Genomic DNA, 23,777 nt, shown 5'->3' with positions numbered 1-23,777 from the left:
GTTTTTAAAAGTGGGACTTATTTCGTGGGAGTTATTTCATAGACCCACATATATGTGTATTATCGTATGTAAATACCTGATTTTTGTATAGTAGTTGGGATAAGACATATATAGCAAAATTGCATGGGCCTGAAAGGGTCGTTTTGACCCTTGCTTCAAGAAACCCCGCAAAAAGTAAATTTGGAATGTCGTTAAAGGATTGATATATTATAGAAAAGTATTCTTCGCAAAATTTTACTAAGGGCCTTCTCAGGCAAAAACAAAAATTAAAACAAAATATCTATGCCAAGAAGAAATAACAGCCAAACTCAATTAAAAAAAAAATAAAAAATTTTAAATAAGCCAAGTTCTTTTTTGCTGAAAGGATTTTTTGTCCACACCAGATCAACGCCGTTCGTTAAATTTTCAAAAATGAGGTTTGAAATTAAAGAGCCTTGACTAGTCTTATCAAACGGTCCGACCAGACCAACATGCAAAAATACACTAGCCTTTTCGAACCATCTGAAACCGGCTATGTACCTGTGTGTGTGTGGGTTTTAGACCGAAGTAATACCGCATTTTTCTCGGCCTGAAATTGCTGAAGTAAAATACTACTCCCTTTCCATCCTCGCCTATGAATAACCGGTTTCAGACCGTTTTGGGCTGTAGATGTGCAATAAGGTTTTACTTTTTCGAAAAGCGTTGCCACCTGTTAAACATTGAAATTACAGTTATTTAATAATCAATTCCACCATGTCCACCCCGTTCATTCGATTTTCAAAAATAAGCCTTTGGCTGTAGATGAGCAATAACATTTTACTTTTTCGAAAATAGTTGGCACTTAAAAAAAAAATAAATTCAAATTATTTAAAAAGCTGAAGCAGTGATTACAAAATATGTAAGTATCATTCGAAATTGTTTTAAAACGCGTTGTTGTTTAACTTAAATGCAGAAAGGTAAATGTAGAAAGGTGGTGTTTGAAAAATCAAGTTCAACTTGAATTACGGGGGGAATCAGGTAAGAGAAATATGTACATTTGTATCATCATATGCGCGCCATACGAGAGGGGTTTAATAAGGTATTAGTTTAAGTATATTTTGAAAAGGGTTTGCACCTGTTTGACAAGTCGAATTTAGTTAACTTATACACAAGTTATGTGAAATATTAAAATATGGGTGTCAAATAAAATGGCGTTAAGATATATTTAGTTTGAACACTAAGAATATTTTTGAGGTGTTTGAAGAGGGTTGCCACCCGCTAAATAGATTAAATTCAAATTATGAAAAATGTAAAATGAATTACACTATTCAAAACAGATGTTAAAGCTGTTTTACATTTTGACCTCGTTTCTCTCAAAATCTGGAGCTGATGGGTCCGCCATTTAGAATTTTTCCAATTTGACTTCATTCGTAATCTAGATTTTGAATCCTTTAATTCGCCATATTTAGTTGACAGTGTATTAGTTTACAAGTATTTTGAAATATTGCATGTTCATTTTCATTGATTGGAATTTTGCGCAGAGCTCTGGGCCCGTTGACGTGAATCGTCCCTTATATATTTTTAATATCTTTTAATTTTAAAAACTTAATTTACTTCACGATTTTATTTTTTTTAAGATTTAATTGTTTTAAAACGAAAAATATATTTTTTTCAACTGCATTAAATTTTTAGAAACCTAACTTTTTTATTTTTTTTAATTGAACCTTTTTAATTTTTTCAATTTATCGTATATTCTTTTCGGTTTTTAACCGACTTCACAAAAAGAAGGAGGTTATCAGTTCGTCGAAAATTTTTTTTGTTGTTACCGCAACTTTGGACGACGTTTACCGATTTCTATAATTTTTTTTTAAGAAAAGGTGGTATCTCACGGGTGATCCCATACTAATTTGCTTTAAATCCGATCATTATATGAGAATTAAAGACGGTCTTGTTTTATGCTTAAAAAAGACTTGTCGTTTTAAAAATGTATTGCTTTTATTACATTTAATTTTTATGATTTTTTTTTTATTCTGTTAATTAAATTTTCTTTTGATTTTCACATTTTGTTTAAAAAAATATTTGTTTTTTTTTCATTTCATTTAATTTTTTGTAGTACTATTTCCTTCTTTTTTCTTTTAATTTCTTTTTATCTAATTAAATTTTCTCTTATTTTTTCATTTAATTTTTTATTTCATTTAATTTTTTAAAATACATTTTTTAGTTTCGCTTTATTTTTATTTAAAATTTTATAATAGTTTTTTTTTTTTAAGAAATATATGTACATGTTTTTTTTGTGTAATTTAATTTAAAAAAAAGCTATTACTAAAAGACGAGCATCAATTAGTCTATCCAAAGACAGTAAAATGGTTTCAAGATGGCTGCCAGCATTGACAATTGCCTTTCGAAGGGCTGTGGTATTGCCTGAATTTCCTGTAAATCTATATCTCCTTCTGCCGTGACCTTAGGCTCCACCCGGAGCGGTTACCGCATCTCTCACATGAGTTTGCCGCGTTGCCCAGGGTGCCCGAACGCGACCAAAAAGTAGGAATTGAGTAAAGTCCAGCAAACTGTAACTGTATACCAAGAAGCTCCACTAAATGCCAACAGCATAATTTATTTCTTGATAGCTTTATGCAGAGGACGTTTCACCACATTTTGCTTGCTACGAGAGCTGAAGTGGGTGTTGTTTTCATTGCATGATGCATATGGAGGATGGTTATAAGGGTTTTCTGAATGTTTCATTCATCTATTTTAACAATTTAGATCTGATACTCCAATATCCCACCGGCAGCTGCCGGCAGATAGGCAGAATAATTTTCTCTCTGGTATTGAATTGTAAAAAATTAGTCAATAACCTTTTGTTACAAACATACGATTCCTTCCTAAAATTTATGTAGTGAAGTCAACCCCTGAAGCACTCTTAATGTCCAGGGAGCAATCTACAGCCAACTCCCCGTACTTTGTGCATATATACACACATATTAATATGTATGTATTCAGGGGCCAGCAGGTGAGCTTATCGTAACGCCTGCTGAGCGACTGCTTTTCTAATAAAGGATACTCCTTCTTTCACAGAAAATCACTATCTTCGTAGGCAGCCAAGCGCTTCTAAAAGCGTTAGGATCCAAAGAAATTAATTCCAAAATTAGTCAAAAAGAACGCGTTTCATAAGTATTACTGAGTCTCGTCAACGTTATGCTTTGTTGGATTCTCAGCCATAAAAAGCAAAAATTTAATACGGCGAGGCAATGCAGTTCAGCGAGGCGTACGAATCAGAGGCACATACATATGTACATATTTCTTTATCGCTCATTATTTTTTTTTTTCTACATACGCAAACATTCCTCACCCCCTCATGAGACACTCTCAGAGAAAAGCCAACATTTTCCAATTAATTCGTTCAAAACATTCTTGTAAATGCAACCAATTCATTTATTACTATTTCAATACTTTCGAAATTTTCTACATAAATATAACTCATATAATTTCATTTTCAATGCCTTAAAGTCTCATAGCACGTGTACCGGGCGCAAAATCGACGCTGTTGCAGCCTTTCAGGTCACCAGGTGAACATAGCATACAATTGGCATTCGAATAACAGCTTCGCTGATCTGCAACAGTTGTCGAACAGCCGCGTGTAGTGACACCGCCCTCATATTTCACATAGCAATAGGAGTTTGGCGCCGTCGGTGATGGACAACGTGCTGGCATAACCGCGCTGGATTTGCTGGCGCAATTAGCATCCTACAAATATGATTCAAGAGTTTCGTGATTGTATGCTGTCAATATATGTATGTATGTATGTATGTATGTTTCAAGGAGCACTTACCGTGCTAGAATCACACTGCAAGCAAAGATAATTCGGTTGACCTAGATTATTACAACGATCCGCATTACATTTGTGGCATTCGACCGTGTTGGCATCACAGCGGCGACGCAGTGCACTGGGCACCTCGAGGGAGCAACCCTTTTGCACAACGGTAACTGAAAATATGGGAATTACGAAATATTTTTGAATCAATTCGATACAATTAAAACCATTTACTTACATTTATCAAATACTGTCACACAATAATCCAAGGCATTCAGGCACTTTTGTTCTTTGACGAGTGATGTTCTTTGGCAATTAATGCCCTCGCAGGTATAACAGGTCCTTACTTGCTCGGTGGCGGCGCTGCTGTCGATCAACAGTACAACAACAGCCAGCATTGCTGTAACGGCGAGTTGTTCTATGCGTTGCATTTTGTTCAATTAGTCAATTCCGTAACTCAACGCTGGTTGCTTTTATAGATTCTATCGATGTTGTCAGTCAACTTGAGTGGTTCCTCTTTTAAATTTTTCCAATACTTTGCTGGCTTTATTCAAGTGTTGCATTTTATTTTTTAGAGCTGGTCGATTGTATGTTTATGTATATTATTTACTTATTTAAAGTAAATAATTCTGATGATATCTATATTGGTGTACTATAGTATAAGTACTTTTATGTATATATATATATATATATATATATATATATACAGATGTGCATATGCATGTTCTCATGAACATATGTACATACATTAGACCGCACCACCGATGTCAAATTCAGTGGCATTTGTCATCAAATAAGTGAGAACGCATTGTCAAATGGGATCCAAAAGCGGTTTCTCGATTGATTTGGATAAGGATAGGTGTTTAGTCGTGTACATTAGAGTGGTCCACAAATTCCTTTTTTTCAATATTATTCAGTGCTCACGCAAATTTGTGTTCCTTTTGTTAAAAAATGAAAGTACATAACTTGATTTAAAAAAAATATTAAAATTTAGAGGTCGCTCAAGTCGATTTTTGTATTGCTTAAAATTACTCGTCCTTCAATCCGTGCGCACCCGAAATTCCTCTGGAAATTTAAGTTTTCTAAGATCTTATAATGTGCTTTCGAGGCCGCTGAATACACTAGGAGAGTTATTTTTTCGATCCGGCTCTTACCTTTTTAGATAATACGAATAAATAATAAAAAAAGGGGAAAAAACCCAAAATTGAACTTTAAAATGTGATTACTTCTAAGGAAAAATTTATTTGATTTTACGTCAATAATGATATGTATAGCCACAACCTTAGCGCACAAAATGAGTCATTGCAGAGGATTTTACGTTCATTACTTCTCGAGATATCGGCATATTATTGAACCTGAATCTAGATGCGTGGCTGATGTCTGTATTTAAAAAACGTACCGCTTTAAATTTTCGGCCTTTGGAAATTTTTTCGAGGTATTATCTGATATTTTCAAGGTCGCTGAGTGTGCTGAACTAGTTTTTTTTCGCTAGATCCCGAGATATTAAAAAAAATATAAAAAACGTAAAAAATGTTAAAAAAAAACGCAAAAAATTTACCTTAGTAACCGTAACCTAAATGGTGTTTATGCGGCCTTGAAAATATCAGATAACACCTCGAAAAAATTTCCAAAGGCCGAAAATTTAAAGCGGTACGTTTTTTAAATACAGACATCAGCCACGCATCTAGATTCAGGTTCAATAATATGCCGATATCTCGAGAAGTAATGAACGTAAAATCCTCTGCAATGACTCATTTTGTGCGCTAAGGTTGTGGCTATACATATCATTATTGTCGTAAAATCAAATAAATTTTTCCTAAGAAGTAATCACATTTTAAAGTTCAATTTTGGGTTTTTTCCCCTTTTTTTATTATTTATTCGTATTATCTAAAAAGGTAAGAGCCGGATCGAAAAAATAACTCTCCTAGTGTATTCAGCGGCCTCGAAAGCACTTAGAAAACTTAAATTTCCAGAGGAATTTCGGGTGCGCACGGATTGAAGGACGAGTAATTTTAAGCAATACAAAAATCGACTTGAGCAACCTCTAAATTTTAATATTTTTTTTAAAGCAAGTTATGTACTTTCATTTTTTAACAAAAGGAACACAAATTTGCGTGAGCACTGAATAATATTGAAAAAAAGGAATTTGTGGACCACTCTAGTGTACATGCGCTACAAAATCGGCTATCTGTCAGTTTTTGGCCCATAATATCATCGGTAAAGGTATGGATAAAGGAGATAAAGTTGTGTCAAAAATAAAATATATTTGTACAGGCCAATCACAGATTCCGAGTGAACTCCCATTCTCACGAATTTCGAATTTGCGGGAGAATTTCTTGATCACGACGGAATTCATAATAGCGAGTTGTCACGTCGGGATCTCCGACGGAATTGATGATAGGCCTGGTAAACTTGCTCTGTTGGAATAATCAAAATACCTCCTTGGAAAAATATTTAATGACTTTTGGTGAAATTTAATTTACTGACATTAGTGTTGTACTTGGAACAAAAAAATTGTCTCCTCGAGACAGAAACAATGATTTGTACGGTGGCGAGAATTCAAATAGGGAAAATACATTTGACTAGTTTTGGCAATTTTTCTTTGTTTGAAAAATTGTTATTATTTCTTTATGAAAATATAACTTACTGCCACAAAAAACAACCATATAAACTGAAAGTTTCACTCTTAGTAGAACATTTATAAAAATTCGACGAATTTTAACAAATCGATGGCTGAGTGGAAGATCGGCTTATCTCAGCAGCCAGTTCGAAAACGCCCTAACTCAGAAAACTTACAAAGACCGCCCTGTTTCAGAATTTGGTTGAAGAAGGACCTATTTCAGAATCGAGTTCAAAAATGCACTACCCCATTTCCCGATTCCAAAACTCCCTATCTGAATATATTTGCAATATACTTTCAGTTGAGATAGGGCGTTTATAAACCAAATTCTGAGATGGTGCGTTCTTCAACCGAATTCTGAACTCAGGCGTCCATCCTCCACTCAGCCGTCGAAATGTTCATTAAAACTTTAAACTTTTTAATAAAATTTTTTTTATTTTTTATTTTTTAGTATACAGTAGCTGGGACTTACCGTTGATTTTTTTTCGGCAATTTTTTTGTATGTACAAAATGAGCAACAGCTCCCACAAAAAATTTTCAAAAACCAACGGCAAGTCCTAGCTACGTAAAATTTGCACTTTGTTTTACTAAAATTGAATGGGCTTCAAAACTGCAAAGTGCAATTTTTAGGCCGAAAGACTCTCGCCGAAATGTTTCGAAAAAGTATTAAGATTTTGCCATGAGCCCATTTGAAAATATGTACCTCCAAAAATCGAATTTTTCATATATATGTATATTTATCTTTTTTTAAATAATTTTTCTAAAAACTTACGTTATATCATGGAAAATCTTAAGCTTAAAAGGTCTGTATGACTTTTTTTAAATTTTATCAACGGAATTAAAATAACGAGATTTTTTGAGGTATTTTCAAAAGAGTCAAGCTCGCGTCATTCGTAATATTTTACCGAAAAATTTTAGCGGGAATCTGAAAATATAATAAGTCTTATGATTCCGGTGGAAAACCACAACTTTTTTTTGGTGATGCATCCTAATGTAAATACATACATACATGTTTACGTATCTGGCAAGTACTTCTTGATGCAATAACCTTCACAATATCAGGGCAAATACAATTTTTTCTTATCCTAGGTTGTTATAATTGTTATTACACAAAGTTAAAAAATTACGGTTCTACCGAAACTTAGAACGTCTTCTGAGGAAGGTAGTCGAGAAGTATCAGATTGAAAGGCAGCAACATATAAGATGGCGGCAATCAATGGCGACCCTTTTCACCACCTGTTCTAAGGAGGACAAATTTCAACTAGTCATTCTAGTCATAACTAGAAAATAGCCTTCCCGTTTTCTCTGCGCGCAACCGAAATCGTCAATAAAGTACGGAGCCGCACCAATATCCTCGGATCGCTTGCCGGCTGCACCTGAATCGAAAAGAAAGATACGTTGTTGGCAACATACAAGGTAATTGGCCGACCGGCTGTGAATTATACTGCGCCTGTTTGGTAGACGGGGACCAGTTGGACGTAGTTGACAAAGGTACAAACTTGTCAAGACGCCGCACTTCGGCAGGTTGCCTTCTAAGTTGACGCAATTCCATTTGCATAGCGGTGCCCAAATGCTTCCCGTATGGGTGAACAAAATGTTCAGCAAGCAGTTTCTGGTAGAGTGCTACAGACGCGAGCACCCGATTAGATCCTTGTTTGAGAAAGAGTCCACAAACCGGCACGTCAGAAGGCATATCTTCGAGTATAACGACGACTCGACAACGTTCAGACGAGCTGTCGACGGCATTCACACAGAGTCTGTCTCGACCTTCTACGACTCTCGACCTATGAATTCCGTGATAGGAGCCCAATCTCACCTATTGCAGAGGACTAGATTAAACTATCGCGTAAGACCCAAGTTAATCTGGCCCAGCTATGATCCCAACAGCTATTTAATCAGACTCGACCCTGACATACCCAATTTCACCATTTTCCATCTAGTCCAACCCCGTTGAAACGGTAGTTAGTTGAGCTTGAAGACAACGATTAATGAACAAACCGATCCATGCGGCAAGATAAAGGCCAAGTACGAAAAGGCGATGAATTTGGAGGGCTTCCACAAGGAGATTTGGAGCTACATTACGTTTATAGTACGACGAAAGAAAGGTTTGCAGTGTAACTAGGAAGATAAGTAAATGGCTAAATAACTTATTAATTATGTATATCGCAAACAGAACCATTTTTCTTGATTGGCACTGTAACCGCCTAAGCGCTTTAGACCGAGTCCAACAAACTGATGCCAATTGGAAATACCAAGTGAAGCCAAAATCATCTCCGCTTAGTCCTTCCTTCTCAGAGGAGGTCCCCTGTTACCAGCATCGTGTCCCGCGTTGAATGCTTTCAGAGCTGGAGGCGATTTTGTCTATTCGTACGACATGACCAAGCCAGCATAGGCGCTGTATTTTCATTGTAAAGCTTATACAGCTCATCGCTCCGTCACCTACGATATTTGACATCGCCAACGCGCAAAGGTGCGTAAATCTTCGGCAAAATCTTTCTCTCGAAAACTCCAGGAGCCGCCTCATCAGATCTTTTCCGTGTCCATGCTTCTGCGCCATACACCAGCACGGGCATTATGAGTGACTTATACTTCCGCTTTCACCAACAATTTAAGTGAAAAATTATTTTTTCCCATCTGCCAATTCTCATATTAAATTCAAAAAAATGGCTCGGAGAGGTCCTTCCCAATTCTGGCGGAGTTGGTTGTATCGCTCAACATCATTTTACACCACCATATCAGTTTCGCGGTGATGCCAAATTCATATATCGCGGCGTATAGGCAACTCCTTTTAGTGCCGTCGAAAGCGGCTTTAAAGTAGACAAATAGGTGGTTTGTGTCGATCCTATTCTCGCAAGTCTTCTTGCAATATTTGGTCTCAGGCCACACTGATAAGGTCCAATCCGTTCGTTAACGGCGGGCTGCAGTCTTTCACAAAATATGCTAGGTAAGACCTTGTAACCTATGCTTAGAACGCTGATCCCGCGGTAGTTGGCGCGTATGGGTGGACCGCCTTTCTTTTGGATTGGGCATAGAGCATACTTAAATTCCATTCGTCAAAGGACGGTAATGTTGGTAAATTTGTTCGTCAGATGGTGGCTCTGCTTTTCAATTGCCTGCCGAGCTCAGAGTAGGACTTGTTGGCAAGAGGTATTCTTTGCTAGATCTTAAAGCTGAAATTTTAGTAGATATTAGTTCTGGTTACTAGGCGAACGAAGTGCCCCACTACTTGAAAAATGTAACTGCATTCTTAGGTGGAGTCCTACATAGATATGAAAAATGAATCGTGGAGGGTTAAAATCCGCACCTTAATCGAGGTTGTTAATAAAGGTCTGGTACATAATATGTACGTGTTCGAAAACTTTATCAAATAATTTTAAATTGCCAGTATATAAGCTGTGCACTAACTACCTTGGGGAAACTTTCAATCAGTTTACTTTCCTTTTATTTTAGGTTTTTACGCACACTTGCCGTAAATCGAGTTAACTTCAGGCTTAGCCATTTTCTAGACTTATCTATATAATTCAATACTATTCCCGATAAGAAGAACAATAAATCTTTCAGTTCCATGCTTGTGTCATAAACAAGTTTTTGCTTCTAGTGGAAAGCACTTAATAGTGATGAAGTGTCATAAATTTTTTTTTTGAACATACCACTTATAATGTAGTTGTATCAGGAATACCCACCAGTTTAATAAGATTTGAAATCATTTAAGAAATCCACGTTAAACAATTTATCAGTATTAGCTGCAAAAAAAAAACTTACTGGCAACAATTTAATATGGTGTTTTAATTTTTTTTTTTTATACTTAGTATATGGTGTAGTTGGAATTTCATAATCAAATGGCACTTGGGGAAACCCTATTTGCACTTATAGATTATTTTTAAGTTTCAATGAATTTAAACACCTCACTTCACCTCGTTTGAGATAAGTTGTCAAAAGTTGTATGCTATCAGAAGTCACAAGTGGTTTTGAAATATACATAAATACATATTTAAGCACTTGGAATAGCACTTAAATATTGGCATGAGTCATAACGAAACTTTAAGTATTTAGAACGATTTGCTTCTAATAAAAGTCGATGTAGTACATCCTAACCACCTACCAACCCGGAAGCCGCAATGGAAGCTCACCATAATCCACGCAAAAAGTCACTTGGTACGAGTATTAACGGGCACACTCTATATTCTTTTAAGAGCCGTTTTGCAAGTAGCTTTTATAGTCTATTGATGTCTTTAACCCTCTAGTAGGCCAATTTTTTTAATGAGTTGAAAAATTCAGGAATGGGTGATTTTATCACAAGAAATCTAAAAATGATGGCCATTTCGATCTGTGACAGTAACTTTTTCCTACAGGGGAGAAAAACCAAGACCGTCTGGAGATGGGCTCGCCGATATACTTTGACTTATTTTCAGCTTTCTCTTACACAATGTTGACCTACGAACCGGCAATCCCGTCTGCAGACGGTCAAAAATGCAAACTGGGTTTTTATATGTCGGCAAGCCGGTCTGTGTTCGAAAGCGGTGCTTTTAACTACGAAATCCACCGAATTTTTTTATATCAAACAATTTTTCAAAAGAAAAATTTTCTTTAATTACGAAACTACTAAATAGCAAGAAATAATTAATTTTAACCGTGTCTTTCACAATCTGTAATTCAACTGCCGATTAAAATAAAACGGTTTTACATTTACTTCGCCATAAGGTTACGATTTTTGTCTAAAGATCGTGCCTTACTAATATAGAAAAAGATTATTATAGGTGCACTAAAAAGGTGTTTAGTTAACGACTATCTGGAGCCGGTTCAGCCTACTAGAGGGATAAACTTAATTGCAATTTTTTCTGTTATTTTCCGCTATTTATTAATTTATTTATTGAGAATACTTATTTTGAAGCGTAACAATATGTTATAAAGTCTTAAGTCTTGTGTAATACAATAATCAGCCGCATTGCGAGAGTCGTGCCGAATGCAAGTCGTTCTTCGACAGTCGAATCGTATCGAAAATTTCGCGCCATTGCCCAAAATCTCCACTCGACTAGTGTATTAATATGGAAAAACTTGGCAGCACTGCATATTTTTCGACGATTTTCGTCGTTTACTTATTTCAGCATGACAGTAGACAATTCCAGTGTTGTCGAGTGGGTTGAGCCTATTCTGCTTTGCAAAACATTTGATTTCGTGGTTTTATAATAAAACTTTTATTATATACCTATATCTCACTCTGCTGTTCCCACCACATCACTCTTTACCATGGGTACCAGTGTTGCCCTTCGAAAATGATTTTTACCTACCAAAATTCCTACAATAGTAGTACTAAACCAACCACAAGTAAACATTCGTCTTTCAAACTCTATTTTAAATCCATAATCTGTAAATAAGTGGAAAACTTTTGGAACAAATCTGAAATTTACACCAATTAGTTTTTCCACTTCTACAACATTTTTTGCTAAAATTTCAAAAGAAAATAGTCTCTTGTAGTCATTACTTCCGAATAAAACTAGGTACCACTCATTAAAATCAGTTGTGAAGTTATAACATTTTTATAAAGAAGCAAATTCTAATTTTTCTAGACAAAGTATTGAAACCTTAAATCCAATCCAACTGATTCAAATTTTCTGTGAAATTTCATCGAAGTGATTTTATAACTTGAAAATTTTTCGATTGATTTCTATAAATAGTACTTGGAATAACACATTTTTTCGAAGTAACAACTAAAGGATCCTATATTTTAAATTTTGACAAAAAATGTTGTAGAAGTGGAAAAAACAATAAAGATACGTGTAAATTTCAGATTTGGTTAAAAAAAATTATCCATATATTTATAATGTGCTCACAAAAGTTATTGTTTCTTTAAATAAATAGTATAAATATTCTTCGCTCCAAAGCCTCCCAAAATCTGAAAATGGGGTAACAAATAACCGAACTAAACATTTGTCAGTCCCGGAAGGTCTGTAAAAATGGTTTTTTTTAAGAATAGGCAGTTTGTGAATTACTCGACCAGCCATGGTCAGTGTAACCCCGTGTAATTAAAGGTAAAGTTCAATGAAGACTACACAAGTATATACGAAACTCGCTCCAGTATTCCACGGTGAAGAGCCAATCCCAGCCGAAATAATCATCCCAACATCTCGCTAATGACACACCCATAATGTCGACAAACTTCAACCCTGCAGAAATTTCAAATGAGTTTGATTGAAATATCGACACGTCTGAAAAAACAGATTATCTAAGCATAATCCACAGCAACATACAGCTTTCTCAAGAAGAAATTAGGCGATATTTAGAGCTGCACATTGAAAGACGTCAGAAGCTACTACTTCAAAAAATAACCAACTTGATCTTAAGTTAACGGGCTCATATTGGTTGCTTCGTCCGATATGCTACTATGGACTAAATAATATGGAGCAATTTCAGCCCAAAGTGTTAAAGCTAGTCACATAGAGTGAAAAGTTACTAACTCTCATTTGCTTCAAGTATTTCGAAAAACTTTGAATGTTGAACTTTGCCTGTTGAAAGCAAAGCAAAACTCCATTCGAATCGGAAAAGATTTCGTTCTAATTATCCAATTTTCGGAGCTTCTTTTGGACTTAGCAAATTTTCCTTTCATTGAATATAAACGAGAAAACAAGGACCTTTATCCTTTTCGAAACGATGCATTTTTAATTTCTCCAGCCTCCTTTATCAAAATATCAGTTTTCATAAAAAGTGGACTTAGCAACTTTTCACTCTAAGCTAGTAATATGCACCCTGGTTCCTAAAAAAACGACTCGTTATGCAACCAGGGATACCTAACTAATAGTACGTTCGATTATAAGCCTCTTTCCAAAACCGGTTTGCGAGTTATTCGAAAAATTTTAATTTAAAAAAATCCGGTTTTATAATTTGAAATTAATAGCCACTTACCAAGATTATTGCAAAGATTTTTTTTAGATCAAAAGTAAAACAAATAAAAATCAGTGAGGAATCGAAGTCCGGTCTTATTTTAATTCTTAAATACATTACTGCATTTTTTCTGACTATTTCGGTTTTGAATAGTGCTCTAGCCGCCGCATCCGAGTTTTACTGCCACTCGGGAGGTCCATGGCTCAATTTCTGGTCGCAGCAACATCAAAGCAATTTTTTTTTTAATACGCTCGTCTCTCTGCAGACAATCGCCAACCTTCGAGTGTACTTCTGCCATAAAAGAGCTTTTTCCGAGGTGGAGTAAAAGTGTAGATCTCTCTATTTGTGTCACAATGGATTTATTATAACAATAATATTATAGTTAAAAAAAACTAAAAACACGCTTTTATTACAAAAAGAACTAAAAAGTATAAAATAATTTGTAGATATAGCGATTCCGTTTAAGAAGAATAGGAAGTTCCCTAACCTGATTTAATTTAACTGTTTTAAGTTAGCTAAAAATATGATTAAAGTGATTGATCCGTAGTTATAGTCAAAATAAAGTGCACTGTAAAGTTTGTTGCAGTTTTTTTACAGACACCCCATTGAAAGTTATGCCAAAAAGCTGCAACTAACTTTACAGTGCACTTTATTTTGACTATAACTACGGATCAATCACTTTAATCATATTTTTAGCTAACTTAAAACAGTTAAATTAAATCAGGTTAGGGAACTTCCTATTCTTCTTAAACGGAATCGCTATATCTACAAATTATTTTATACTTTTTAGTTCTTTTTGTAATAAAAGCGTGTTTTTAGTTTTTTTAACTATAATATTATTTTCTACTTTTTAGTCTTTTGAAATCTTGCAGTTAATATTATACTAAATTTGACTTAACAAACAAAATTTTCAATATATTTCAATTTAAATAGATAATACACCTATTCTGAATATAAACCAAATTTGAGCACAGATGCCGAATTTTTAATTATATAGACTCACGCGCCACATAACTGCCAAAATTTTTTGTGTAGTTATTTCTTTTCATGTAAGCAATATGCATTCTAAATGTGAACTTAATCGGATCATAAATACGGGTTTTCCAAATATCTCGACTCCTGCGCCACCTGTCGGCAAAATTTTTTGTGGATTTATTTATTTTCATATAAGTCATATATGTTCTAAATATGAACCACATCGGATCATAAATACGGGTTTTCCAAATATCTCGACTCCTGCGCCACCTATCGGCAAAATTTTTTTCGGATTAATTTCTTTTCATATACGTAATAAATGTTCTAAATACGAACCAAATCAGACCATAAATGCGGGTTTTACAAATATCTCGACTCCTGCGCCACCTAGCGGATTAAAACATCTTTTAAATTGTATTGTCCTCGAGTTCTGAGCTAAGTTTGAAGTTTCAAGTCTGTAGCTCATCGGGAAGTTTGTTAAATATTGACTGCAAAGTTCCAGGACATACATACATACATACATACATACATACAAGTGAAGTTAAATAAAAGCTTGTAAAAAGGGAAACCCCTATCCCTTAAATTGAAAAAAGGCTTGAAAAATTTGAAAAACTCAAAACTTTTATTCAGAGGCCAAGATTTGTATGAAATAAAAAAACCGGTTGTTCGATAAAAAATCCGGTTAAATTGATATTCGAAATCTCAAGATTTCAAAAAACCGCCTATAGATATCAAACAAACAAAAAACAAAAACAAAAAGGTGGAAACCGGTTTGGTAAAAACGATTCAATCACCCTGCTAACCAGACTTGATCTACCTCCCAATAAACGGGAGGTAGTACTTTCTCTACAAGATATGCAAAAATATTTTTATTTTTAATAGTATTTACACACGAAATGCCTAATATCATAATTGCGGTAAAAAAAATAAAGAATTTAGTGGGCAAAATGGCTACTATCGACTTCTTACCCCTTTCATTTGCATTTTTTTTTTTTATTTGGTTTCTGGTGGACCTATAAAAAATAGTTATTATTAAAAAAATGGTTTAACAAACAATTGGGTATTATTATTGGAACTCTCCTGAGAAAAACAGAATTTTCTTTCTGATGGAAAAATATTTATTTTCAAGAATTCTATACCATTTCTACGAGACCTTGTTTTTTGAGCACTTTGAGCGACCTTAAATATTTTTGATTTCGACATCAAAATAGGGGTATATTTTTTATATAGAACAATCCTAGGGGCTGAGAGCATCAAAATTCCGACTTTACTTATTTTAGATCACCCTAGTTTAGATTAGGTTAGCGGCTGCCTCCGTATATGGAGGCCCGCTTGAACTCGACTAAGCTGTCCAATGTGTTGCCCTTAAGAGGAGACCAGAAGGTTAGTGGGAGAGTAGTGAAAGGGGGAAATTCTCCTTTTATGAAATGGTGAATTGAAAATGAAAAATTCAAACTCATTTCACTTCATCATTTTAAACGATTCTCACTCACCAAAAATTTTTTATTATTATCTAGCACGTAATTCTTTGGTAAATTATTGTAAGTTGAAAACAGGGATATTCTTTATCACAAGATAAATTTTTTTTAGCAAAATGCACAACTCTTCTGCTGCACAGCCACAAAACTCTGTGAAACAACTTTTTGAGAAATAATTAATTTTTTTTTTATTTAAAAACAGAATCGTAATTTTATGGAATGTGAAGAAAAATGTTACCAATTTACGTTTTCACAGAACAGGGTGCCTCCAAGTATAAAACAATTTCATTAAAGCTGAAAAAAAAAAAATTTTGTGAAAGTTCTCGTCTCCTATTACCAGTATAGACGACTCGACTTAAAACTTCAGCTGCAAGTGTACAATAGAGACTGGTTCCGTTGGTATCCCTAGAAAAATCTTAAAAAGTATGGTTGTCATGCTTTTCGTAATTCTGCTCGTTATTATTTTTTTTTATACTCACATGGGCTCCTTGTGGCTCTTAGTGATTATTGGGTACAATGAATATATACCGAGATATTTGCTAAATAATACAATATGCGTTGTAGGCGAGTTGCATATAAAAACCATGTAGTATTAAATTCTATTTGTTTCATACTGCGGATATCCCCGTTAAATAAAAAAAAAGTAATTTTGAATCAAAAAATACAACCGACTTCAATGCTTTTATAAAAATTTAGTGGCGCCATTAATTTCTTCATGATCCAATGATTGCAAAAGAATTAACGAAAACGATTCACGTGAACCAAAGTTTTGAGTGAACGTACTACAAAAAAAAAACGAAAAATATTTCGATGAATTGATAACCTTTTTTAGAAGTTTTTGGCAAAATATTTATCCGATAGATGGCTTTGGGATCGAGTTACTTGTATTGTAAAAGCACCATCTGCAGCCCCATTTCGATCGATAGGTGGCCCTGGGCTTGAGATCTTGCGAAAAATCGTTGAATTTTGAACTTTATGAAATATATTTGGAACACATACATATATGAGCAAATCGCACTGGTTGTTCTTTTTTTTGTAGTATCACTCCCTTCTCTCACCAGGAAAAAAAAACTAGTTCCAAAAAATCGTTCCATAAAAAATAAAAAGAGTATTTGAACAGTTTTAACCTTAAAACGTTTATTTGGGCGAAAAAGTACCGAAATTACTAATTTTTGCATTGTCACTCGAAAAAATCATAACTATTTTTTTATAATAAATTTGGGAAGTTTTAGATAGAAGGTTCATATTAGAGGCAATGAAAGTTGGCACCAAATACAACATATCTGTTAAGTTTCGAAAGGGTACCACAAAATTAAAAAAATTAAGCATGCAGAATATCCGTCGCAGCTATATTGTAATTTTTGATATTTAACAATTTTTTCATCTTAAAAGTTTAAGATACTTCATTATAAGATGACGGCGATTTGCGAAACAAAAATTAAAATTTTAAAATTTTTATTGTATGTACACGAAAAAATCTAAATACATGTACATATATTCGTGGAGGATGCTGTAGGAAAGTATTCCACGGCAATATTTAATTTCTTTTAAATAAGAAAACTTTTAAATTAAGGCGTATACGGGGACAAGTTTGTATTTTGACCTTTTTTAGCATATTTTTTTAAGTTTTCATTTAAATAAAATTTCGCAGCGAAATCTTGTTATTTATGAAAAACTTAAGATAATGCACTGTCTAATGTAATTGTGCCACCATTTTCGACATGTTTTTTGTCGAAAAATCTAACAACTCGTGAGATTTGCTCATATGCATATTTTGATACAGTTTTAGTTTTATATGCATTCAATATATTTAAATTTTTATAATTTATTTAAAGGATATTAGAAAAGTAAAAATATAAGACTTAAGAACTATGTATATTTACAAATCGTATTTTAAACGCGGAAGTGCAACCCATTAATACTCGTGTGAATATGAAAACAAAAATACGTAAGCGTACAAAGTGCACTCCGTAAACTCTCACTCACTCTCACTCCCCCTGTTACCTATAGAACCACTAGATTTATTATCGTCTTACAGTACTGTACATAATTGGTATACTTTCAATAAATTTTATACCATTTTGTTATCGCAAACGTGTTTACGCCGCTTTTATGGTATACTTTACTTCTTACAAAATTTGATTAAAAAAAAAATACATAATCGAAAATAAGACGATTAGATTCATATTAAATAGACCGTGGTGCGAAAGCCAGCAGTGTAAAGATGCCAATAGAAGCAATATTTCCCTTGGTTAGGCTACTACTGGCGCCACTAGTAGACTGTGCAGCCACTGTGTAGGTGTTGCAAGCTTCCGCATCATCGCTCAAACACATAGAACATTTGGGGTCACTGAGACACACCTGCTGCTCACGCAAATGTACAAAGCAGCCACGGGTAGTGCCCTCTTCGCTCGATTCTCGTACATAGCAATAGGAATTTTGTGCAGTGGGTATGGGACATTGTACGGCAATTAAGTCGCTAGTATCCGTAGCACACTTCTTGTTCTGCGTGATGGATGAAATAGGAAACCCAATAAGCAAAAATTTTATATAATTACGTATGTCACTTAAACCACTTACCTCGATCGACTTGCATTCGATACATTTGAAATCGGCACGTCCTTTGTCATTGCAACGATTACCGAAACATTTCACACACTCTGGATGATCGGCTAAGTCGCATTTCTCACGGTAGTTGGGTGCCAGATCGGTATAACAGCCGCGAGCAACAACAGTAACTGTAAAGATATGAGGGAAAATGTGTTAGTTGCAATTGAGTATTTGCTTAAAAAGCTTTGTTAGTTTCTAAAAGCGATTCAATGTTGAACCTTTTATGATTGAGATATACACTGCGCTGACGCTTGAAGTCTTTTTTTTATTATCCCTAAAAGATTGCGTTAATTTATAACGCTAATGAGATTATGATAAGGCTGATCAACTTACATAGCAAATATATTTTAAGGAAATATTTAGCACGAATGTTAATCAGTATTTTATTCAATTATTTGCCCTTGAAATATCTGAGCCGGCTCTTGGAGTATTGGAGTGAAAGATTTTGCGGAAGATTTATGGGCATTTACGCATTGGTGACAACGAGTACCGCAGACGATGGAGTGATGAGCTTTATAAGCTTTAAAACGACATGGACATAGTGCAGCGAATTAAAATACAGAGGCTCTGCTGGCTCGTTCATGTCTGAAAGTATTCAACTCGGAACCCGCTGGTGGAAGCAGAGGATTTTGAGGCCCCCACTGCGAAGGAATGACCAAGTGGAGTAGCCTGCTCTCGTGCACGACGGCGGTAAGGGAGGTTAACATCCACTCAGAAAGCCAAGTATCAATAAAAGCCCTTGGCTCGTTTAAGGTACGCTCGAAGCTTGATAGAGAATTCCTTAGTTCACTTTTGGTGGTGTCTGGATATTACCTTGTCAGACTTTTATTGGGGCTAGTGGTATCGCAGGAAACTGTGTTTCTGATGAACTGGCTAGAATCGCCAAACTCTATCCAATATCGCCAAGAAAAGGGAGAGTAGGGTTTGCCTTGACTACTTGTGGACTTCTCTTGAAAATATGGGCCTCGGGGAATGTACATTGAGGGGCCATTCTGGCTGAGAGTGAATTGGCGAATGTCCAGGGAACTCCTTAGGCTCACGAATCCGGATCTCTCTTTAATATTTAATCTTACTCTCCTATCGGAGTTCAAGCAGTGAGATTAAATTTTTCACAAGACCCCTTCTGTCGCAGCTACATGGAGGACAATGAGGTGGAATCTTCTCTATAACTACTCTTAGACTGCCCAGCATTTACTGGATTGGAGCTTTGGCACTTTTGTTGGTACTTTATAGTTGTCCGCATTGGTTATTTGCATCTCAGAGCCATATCTCACTTTTCTATTAAGCGGAAGACTACTTGCCCTCTCTACTTCATACCTCAGTATCAACCTATAAATGCTGCAGACGTTAAAAATGAAATAACTACGAAGTCTTCATGTCCTGCGTTCAGAGACCGGCGATTATACTTAGCTCTGTTTTGCTGGAGTTTACACACAGTCCACAAATGGAAGCTTAGTTTTCTACTAAGTTCATCTAACGGGGTCCAGCAGGTTTTCGACAGCAACTGAAATGAATCTCGAATTTCAACAGTAGGCATACTGATTTAAGAACTAACGTTCTTTGGGAATCCCAGTTGCCAGTGCCAATCAATCAGTATATAAATAAGCGCTTTAATGGAAAATTATAAGATTGATTGAAATACCTGATGTGTCTGATAATTGACTGAAATCGGTAACATAAGTACCTAAAGAGGACTAAGTATTTCGCCTCGCAGCCGGCATAGCCATCGTAAAGTTGTTGGCACGGTGATCAACTAAAGTCAGGAAGGATGACTCCACACTCAACGGAAGGCTCGGAAGCAGAACTTTCATTCGGGAGCTAATGAATATCCCAAAGTGTAACACAATTTCTTTCAATCAAATCGGCACTTTAACTGATAGCCATGTGACGGCCGCTGTGGCTGAGTGGTTAGAGGTGCGTGCCAACAGACCGTAGCACCTGGGTTCCATCACTGGTCCGGCCAACCTCTAAATTAGAAAATTTTGTTTCAAACATCGGTCGTCCCTCGGCAGGCAATGGCAAATCTTCGAGTGCATTTATGCCACAAAAAAGGTTCTCAAAAAATGCTTTTACCATTTTTTCATAGTAACTATATTTTATAGATCCGCCAAAACCCCCAGAAAATGCAATGGGTATTATTATTGAAAGTCTCCTAAAGAGAACCAGGGTTTTCCGATCGAAAAATATTGATTTTCAAGAATTGTTTTTTCCCCATATAAAATACATGGATAACTTTGAGCGCTTTGGGCGACCTCTAAATATTTTTTGATTTCAAAATAAAAAAATAGGGGTATATTTTTTCGATATAGAACAATCCTAGGGGGTGAGAGCATTAGAATTCCGACTTTACTTATTTTGAACCACCCTAACACGTCGAAAGAACTCATTTTCTGAACCTTCCGTTAAATTAACCTGACGACAACGCTAGACTTGGTTAGCTACTTCAATAAGAAGAGTATCTAAATCTCCAGTCGGTTTATAATCCCGGTATCATTTGCATTTTCACTTAAATACGTTAACAAAATGGATCGAAATCATAGCATCGAGCAGCTCAACAACTGCACATCACGAATTTTTCTGTCCGTAACCTAATAGTATCGCATATTTACATTTTTACTGCTACTCACTTACATCCTCTAAACACGGTGGCACAATAATCCAGTAGATCCTCACATTCCGTGGTAACATTCAACTTTGTCATGCGCAAACAATTAATACCTTCACAGCTATAACAAGTGCGGGGCAATGCTGGATCGACAGCTTGATCAGCAGCCATAAGCTGTTGTACAGCGCACACAATAATCAAAAGGACACCATAAATGGTGAATTTGTTTGAACTCGATGACATTGCAAAAATGAAAACAATAATAAAATAATACTGTTATACGAGTAAAATAAGTATTGGTAAATCTCGAAAAGGAGCGACCACTTCACAACTCTAAATTCCACCAGCGACTGAAGTCAACAAATTGCAATTGACAAATTAATAAACACCATACGCAAAAAATCAAATTATTTAAAAACGCAAAAATATACGTGGGGTTGGGGGTAATTCATCACACGTAAAACATTCTCAAGATCATGCCAAGTGGACACCCCGCGTACTCAGCGAGATGGCTGTCACACAGGCAACACAGTTTATTTACTTAAATCAAATATGTATGTGTGTATGTATATGTACTTATTATTATTTAGCTTATCATTAGCAAGATCGATTTTGGTGTTTGGAAATTTGCACAAATATTTATTTATGTATGTGTTGATGTGTTATTTATTATGTATTGATTACACAATTGATTTGTACTATTTTGTCATTTTACTCCTAAAATCGTATTCATTTGTTCGGTATATGAAGTTGAGAGAATGCTTAAAGCACGTACAGTATTCAGAACTACATACACGTTATGTAAAAGGCATCTAACTATGTATGGATGCATACGTCGTCTTCAACTTTACGAATCCCTGACTAATATTTTTTTTAAGAATACTTATTGTGTCATGGCACCATTATTAAAAAATTAAACATGTAAATTAGAGTGGTTCCAAAACAGTAAAGTCGGAAAATATACCCCTATTTTTAACCGACTTCCAAAAAGGGAGGAGGTTATCAGTGCGTCGGAATATTTTTTTAATATTTTTTTTTTCTTTTTTTATGTATGTTACCGCATAACTTTGGACCACGCCAACTGATTTCGATAATTCTTTTTGCATCGGAAGGGTAGTGTCTCAGAGGTGGTCCCATACTAATCTGGTTAAGATCCGATCAGTGGATCATGAGATATATATATATTTTTTTTTATGAGAGTTGAAGTCGGTTTTTTTTGGCTAAAAATTACTTGTTTTATTTTTTTTTTTTGTAAATCAAAAAATTGCGAGTTCTTGTTTCTTTCCCTCAGTGTCGCGCGTGTGATTGAACCATCGTGTTTCCTTAACGTAGCATCGAATGTCGCGGATGCCCGCTTTAAAATTTTTTAATTAAAAATAATAAACCGCAAACTTATTATAGCAAAGCAGTGGCAGAGATTGTGCTCTAGAAGGAGCAAATTCCCTCCGTTGCAACCTCGTTTGCAGCACAGTTTGCAGGTATTTAACTGTGCCTGGGCACTAATATTTACTACGGTAATGGTCATTTTTGCGGCTAGCTTAATTAAAATCTTTCTACAGCCAGTTTCCAGTAAGTCTTGGTGCACACTAGAAATTTAAAGGCTGCTTGACTGTCAAAATAAATGGTATCAACTCTTTGTCGAGCTTTGACCCATCGGTGAAGGTGGCGTTAGACTCTGAATAGAAGTCCGGCCTTCCCCACCGGCTTTCCAACATCGTTTCGTAAGGTTGAGATTCCAGTACGACTTCCTATCAAGAATTATACCGCGGTGTTTAACCTCGGTGGAGGTTTTAATTCCCACACCATTTAGAAAAGATGGTATCATATATTTGCCCGTGATTAGGACCATTTTGGTATTGGGGGAATTCACCTTGAGTCCACTCTCCCTCGACCAGCTATTATAGAGACAGAAAGCGCTCTGCAAACGTTCGCTTAGCGTTTGGAAATATTTTCATGTTGCTGTTATTGCAATGTCGCCTATATGACGTGACAGCCGTTATTCCATAGTCTGAGGCAAATTAAATTTATAGTAAGGTTACAGAGTAGGCGGGAAGAGAACGTCTCCTTAAGACGTACCTCTTGTTGCATACCTGGTAATGCACGCGCCACCCAACCATGAGAAAATAGTTCTTCTCGAAAGAAGACGCCTTATAAGTTCCAACAGAGGCCGTTCCAGAGCTACTTGAAAAAGTGACCTCACTATTGCATCTAGAAGAATATTTTGTTAAATGCACCGTCTATGTCAAGACGAATTCCTAAGGTAAATTCTCTTTAAAGGCAAGTCCCTTTCCCTTTAACATACTGGCACGTTCTTCTGAGTAGGAGGAGTAAATTTGAAATATGACCCGATTTAAATTATTTTTGTAGACTTTACTTTTAGTAAAAAGATTTTAAATTGAAAAACGGTAAATATAGAGCCACCACGGTCACTACGGTCCAATCGTTAGAGGTCCGCATTATCACTCTGTAGGTCCATGGGGAGAAGATTCTTGGTGGGAGAAATAGCCAAAAAAAAAACATTTAAATCAGCTTACCATATCAATTCAGTTGTTTATGTAGTAAACTTGTAAGGATTAAGAAAACTTATATGCTTACGTATGTACAAATACTGTCATTAAGGAGAAAGGAGTGGAAATATGTTTACTTCATTGACATATCAGTAACTTCAAGTAAATGCTTTAGAAATTTCCCAAATTATCTCACCTAACAGGCGTTAAGTGCCAAATGTCAATTTTTATATCTATCGATTAAAGATAAGGTATATATATTATTGTTAAAAAATAGAACAAATTTTCCATACAAGTTTATACAATAAGTAGGTAAGTAGGTATCTTATCAGAA

At 35.3% G+C, this 23,777-nt stretch overlaps 3 protein-coding genes across 10 annotated transcripts in view; 1 reads left to right on the top strand and 2 right to left on the bottom strand.

Annotated features, from left to right (window-relative positions):
* Nucleotides 1-23,777, top strand: part of LOC118742713 — a 221,922-nt gene that overhangs the window by 154,174 nt on the left and 43,971 nt on the right. The window lies entirely within an intron of this gene.
* On the bottom strand, nucleotides 3,371-4,357 carry LOC118742718. The gene is made up of 3 exons (XM_036475003.1): nucleotides 4,008-4,357; nucleotides 3,788-3,942; nucleotides 3,371-3,702 (listed from the first exon to the last, which is right to left on the bottom strand). Exons 1-3 carry the CDS (start codon nucleotides 4,198-4,200, stop codon nucleotides 3,460-3,462), a joined length of 591 nt encoding a protein of 196 aa, XP_036330896.1. The 5' UTR covers nucleotides 4,201-4,357; the 3' UTR covers nucleotides 3,371-3,459.
* Nucleotides 17,601-21,363, bottom strand: LOC118742716. The gene is made up of 3 exons (XM_036475000.1): nucleotides 20,963-21,363; nucleotides 18,302-18,459; nucleotides 17,601-18,226 (listed from the first exon to the last, which is right to left on the bottom strand). Exons 1-3 carry the CDS (start codon nucleotides 21,177-21,179, stop codon nucleotides 17,909-17,911), a joined length of 693 nt encoding a protein of 230 aa, XP_036330893.1. The 5' UTR covers nucleotides 21,180-21,363; the 3' UTR covers nucleotides 17,601-17,908.

The sequence above is a fragment of the Rhagoletis pomonella genome, unplaced genomic scaffold (genome assembly GCF_013731165.1).
Source record: "Rhagoletis pomonella isolate Grant_MI unplaced genomic scaffold, Rhpom_1.0 Rhpom_scaffold_00007, whole genome shotgun sequence".
In the NCBI taxonomy this organism is placed as follows: domain Eukaryota; kingdom Metazoa; phylum Arthropoda; class Insecta; order Diptera; family Tephritidae; genus Rhagoletis; species Rhagoletis pomonella.
Note: the sequence above shows the minus strand (reverse complement) of the source record. Positions and strands in the feature narration are given on the sequence as shown.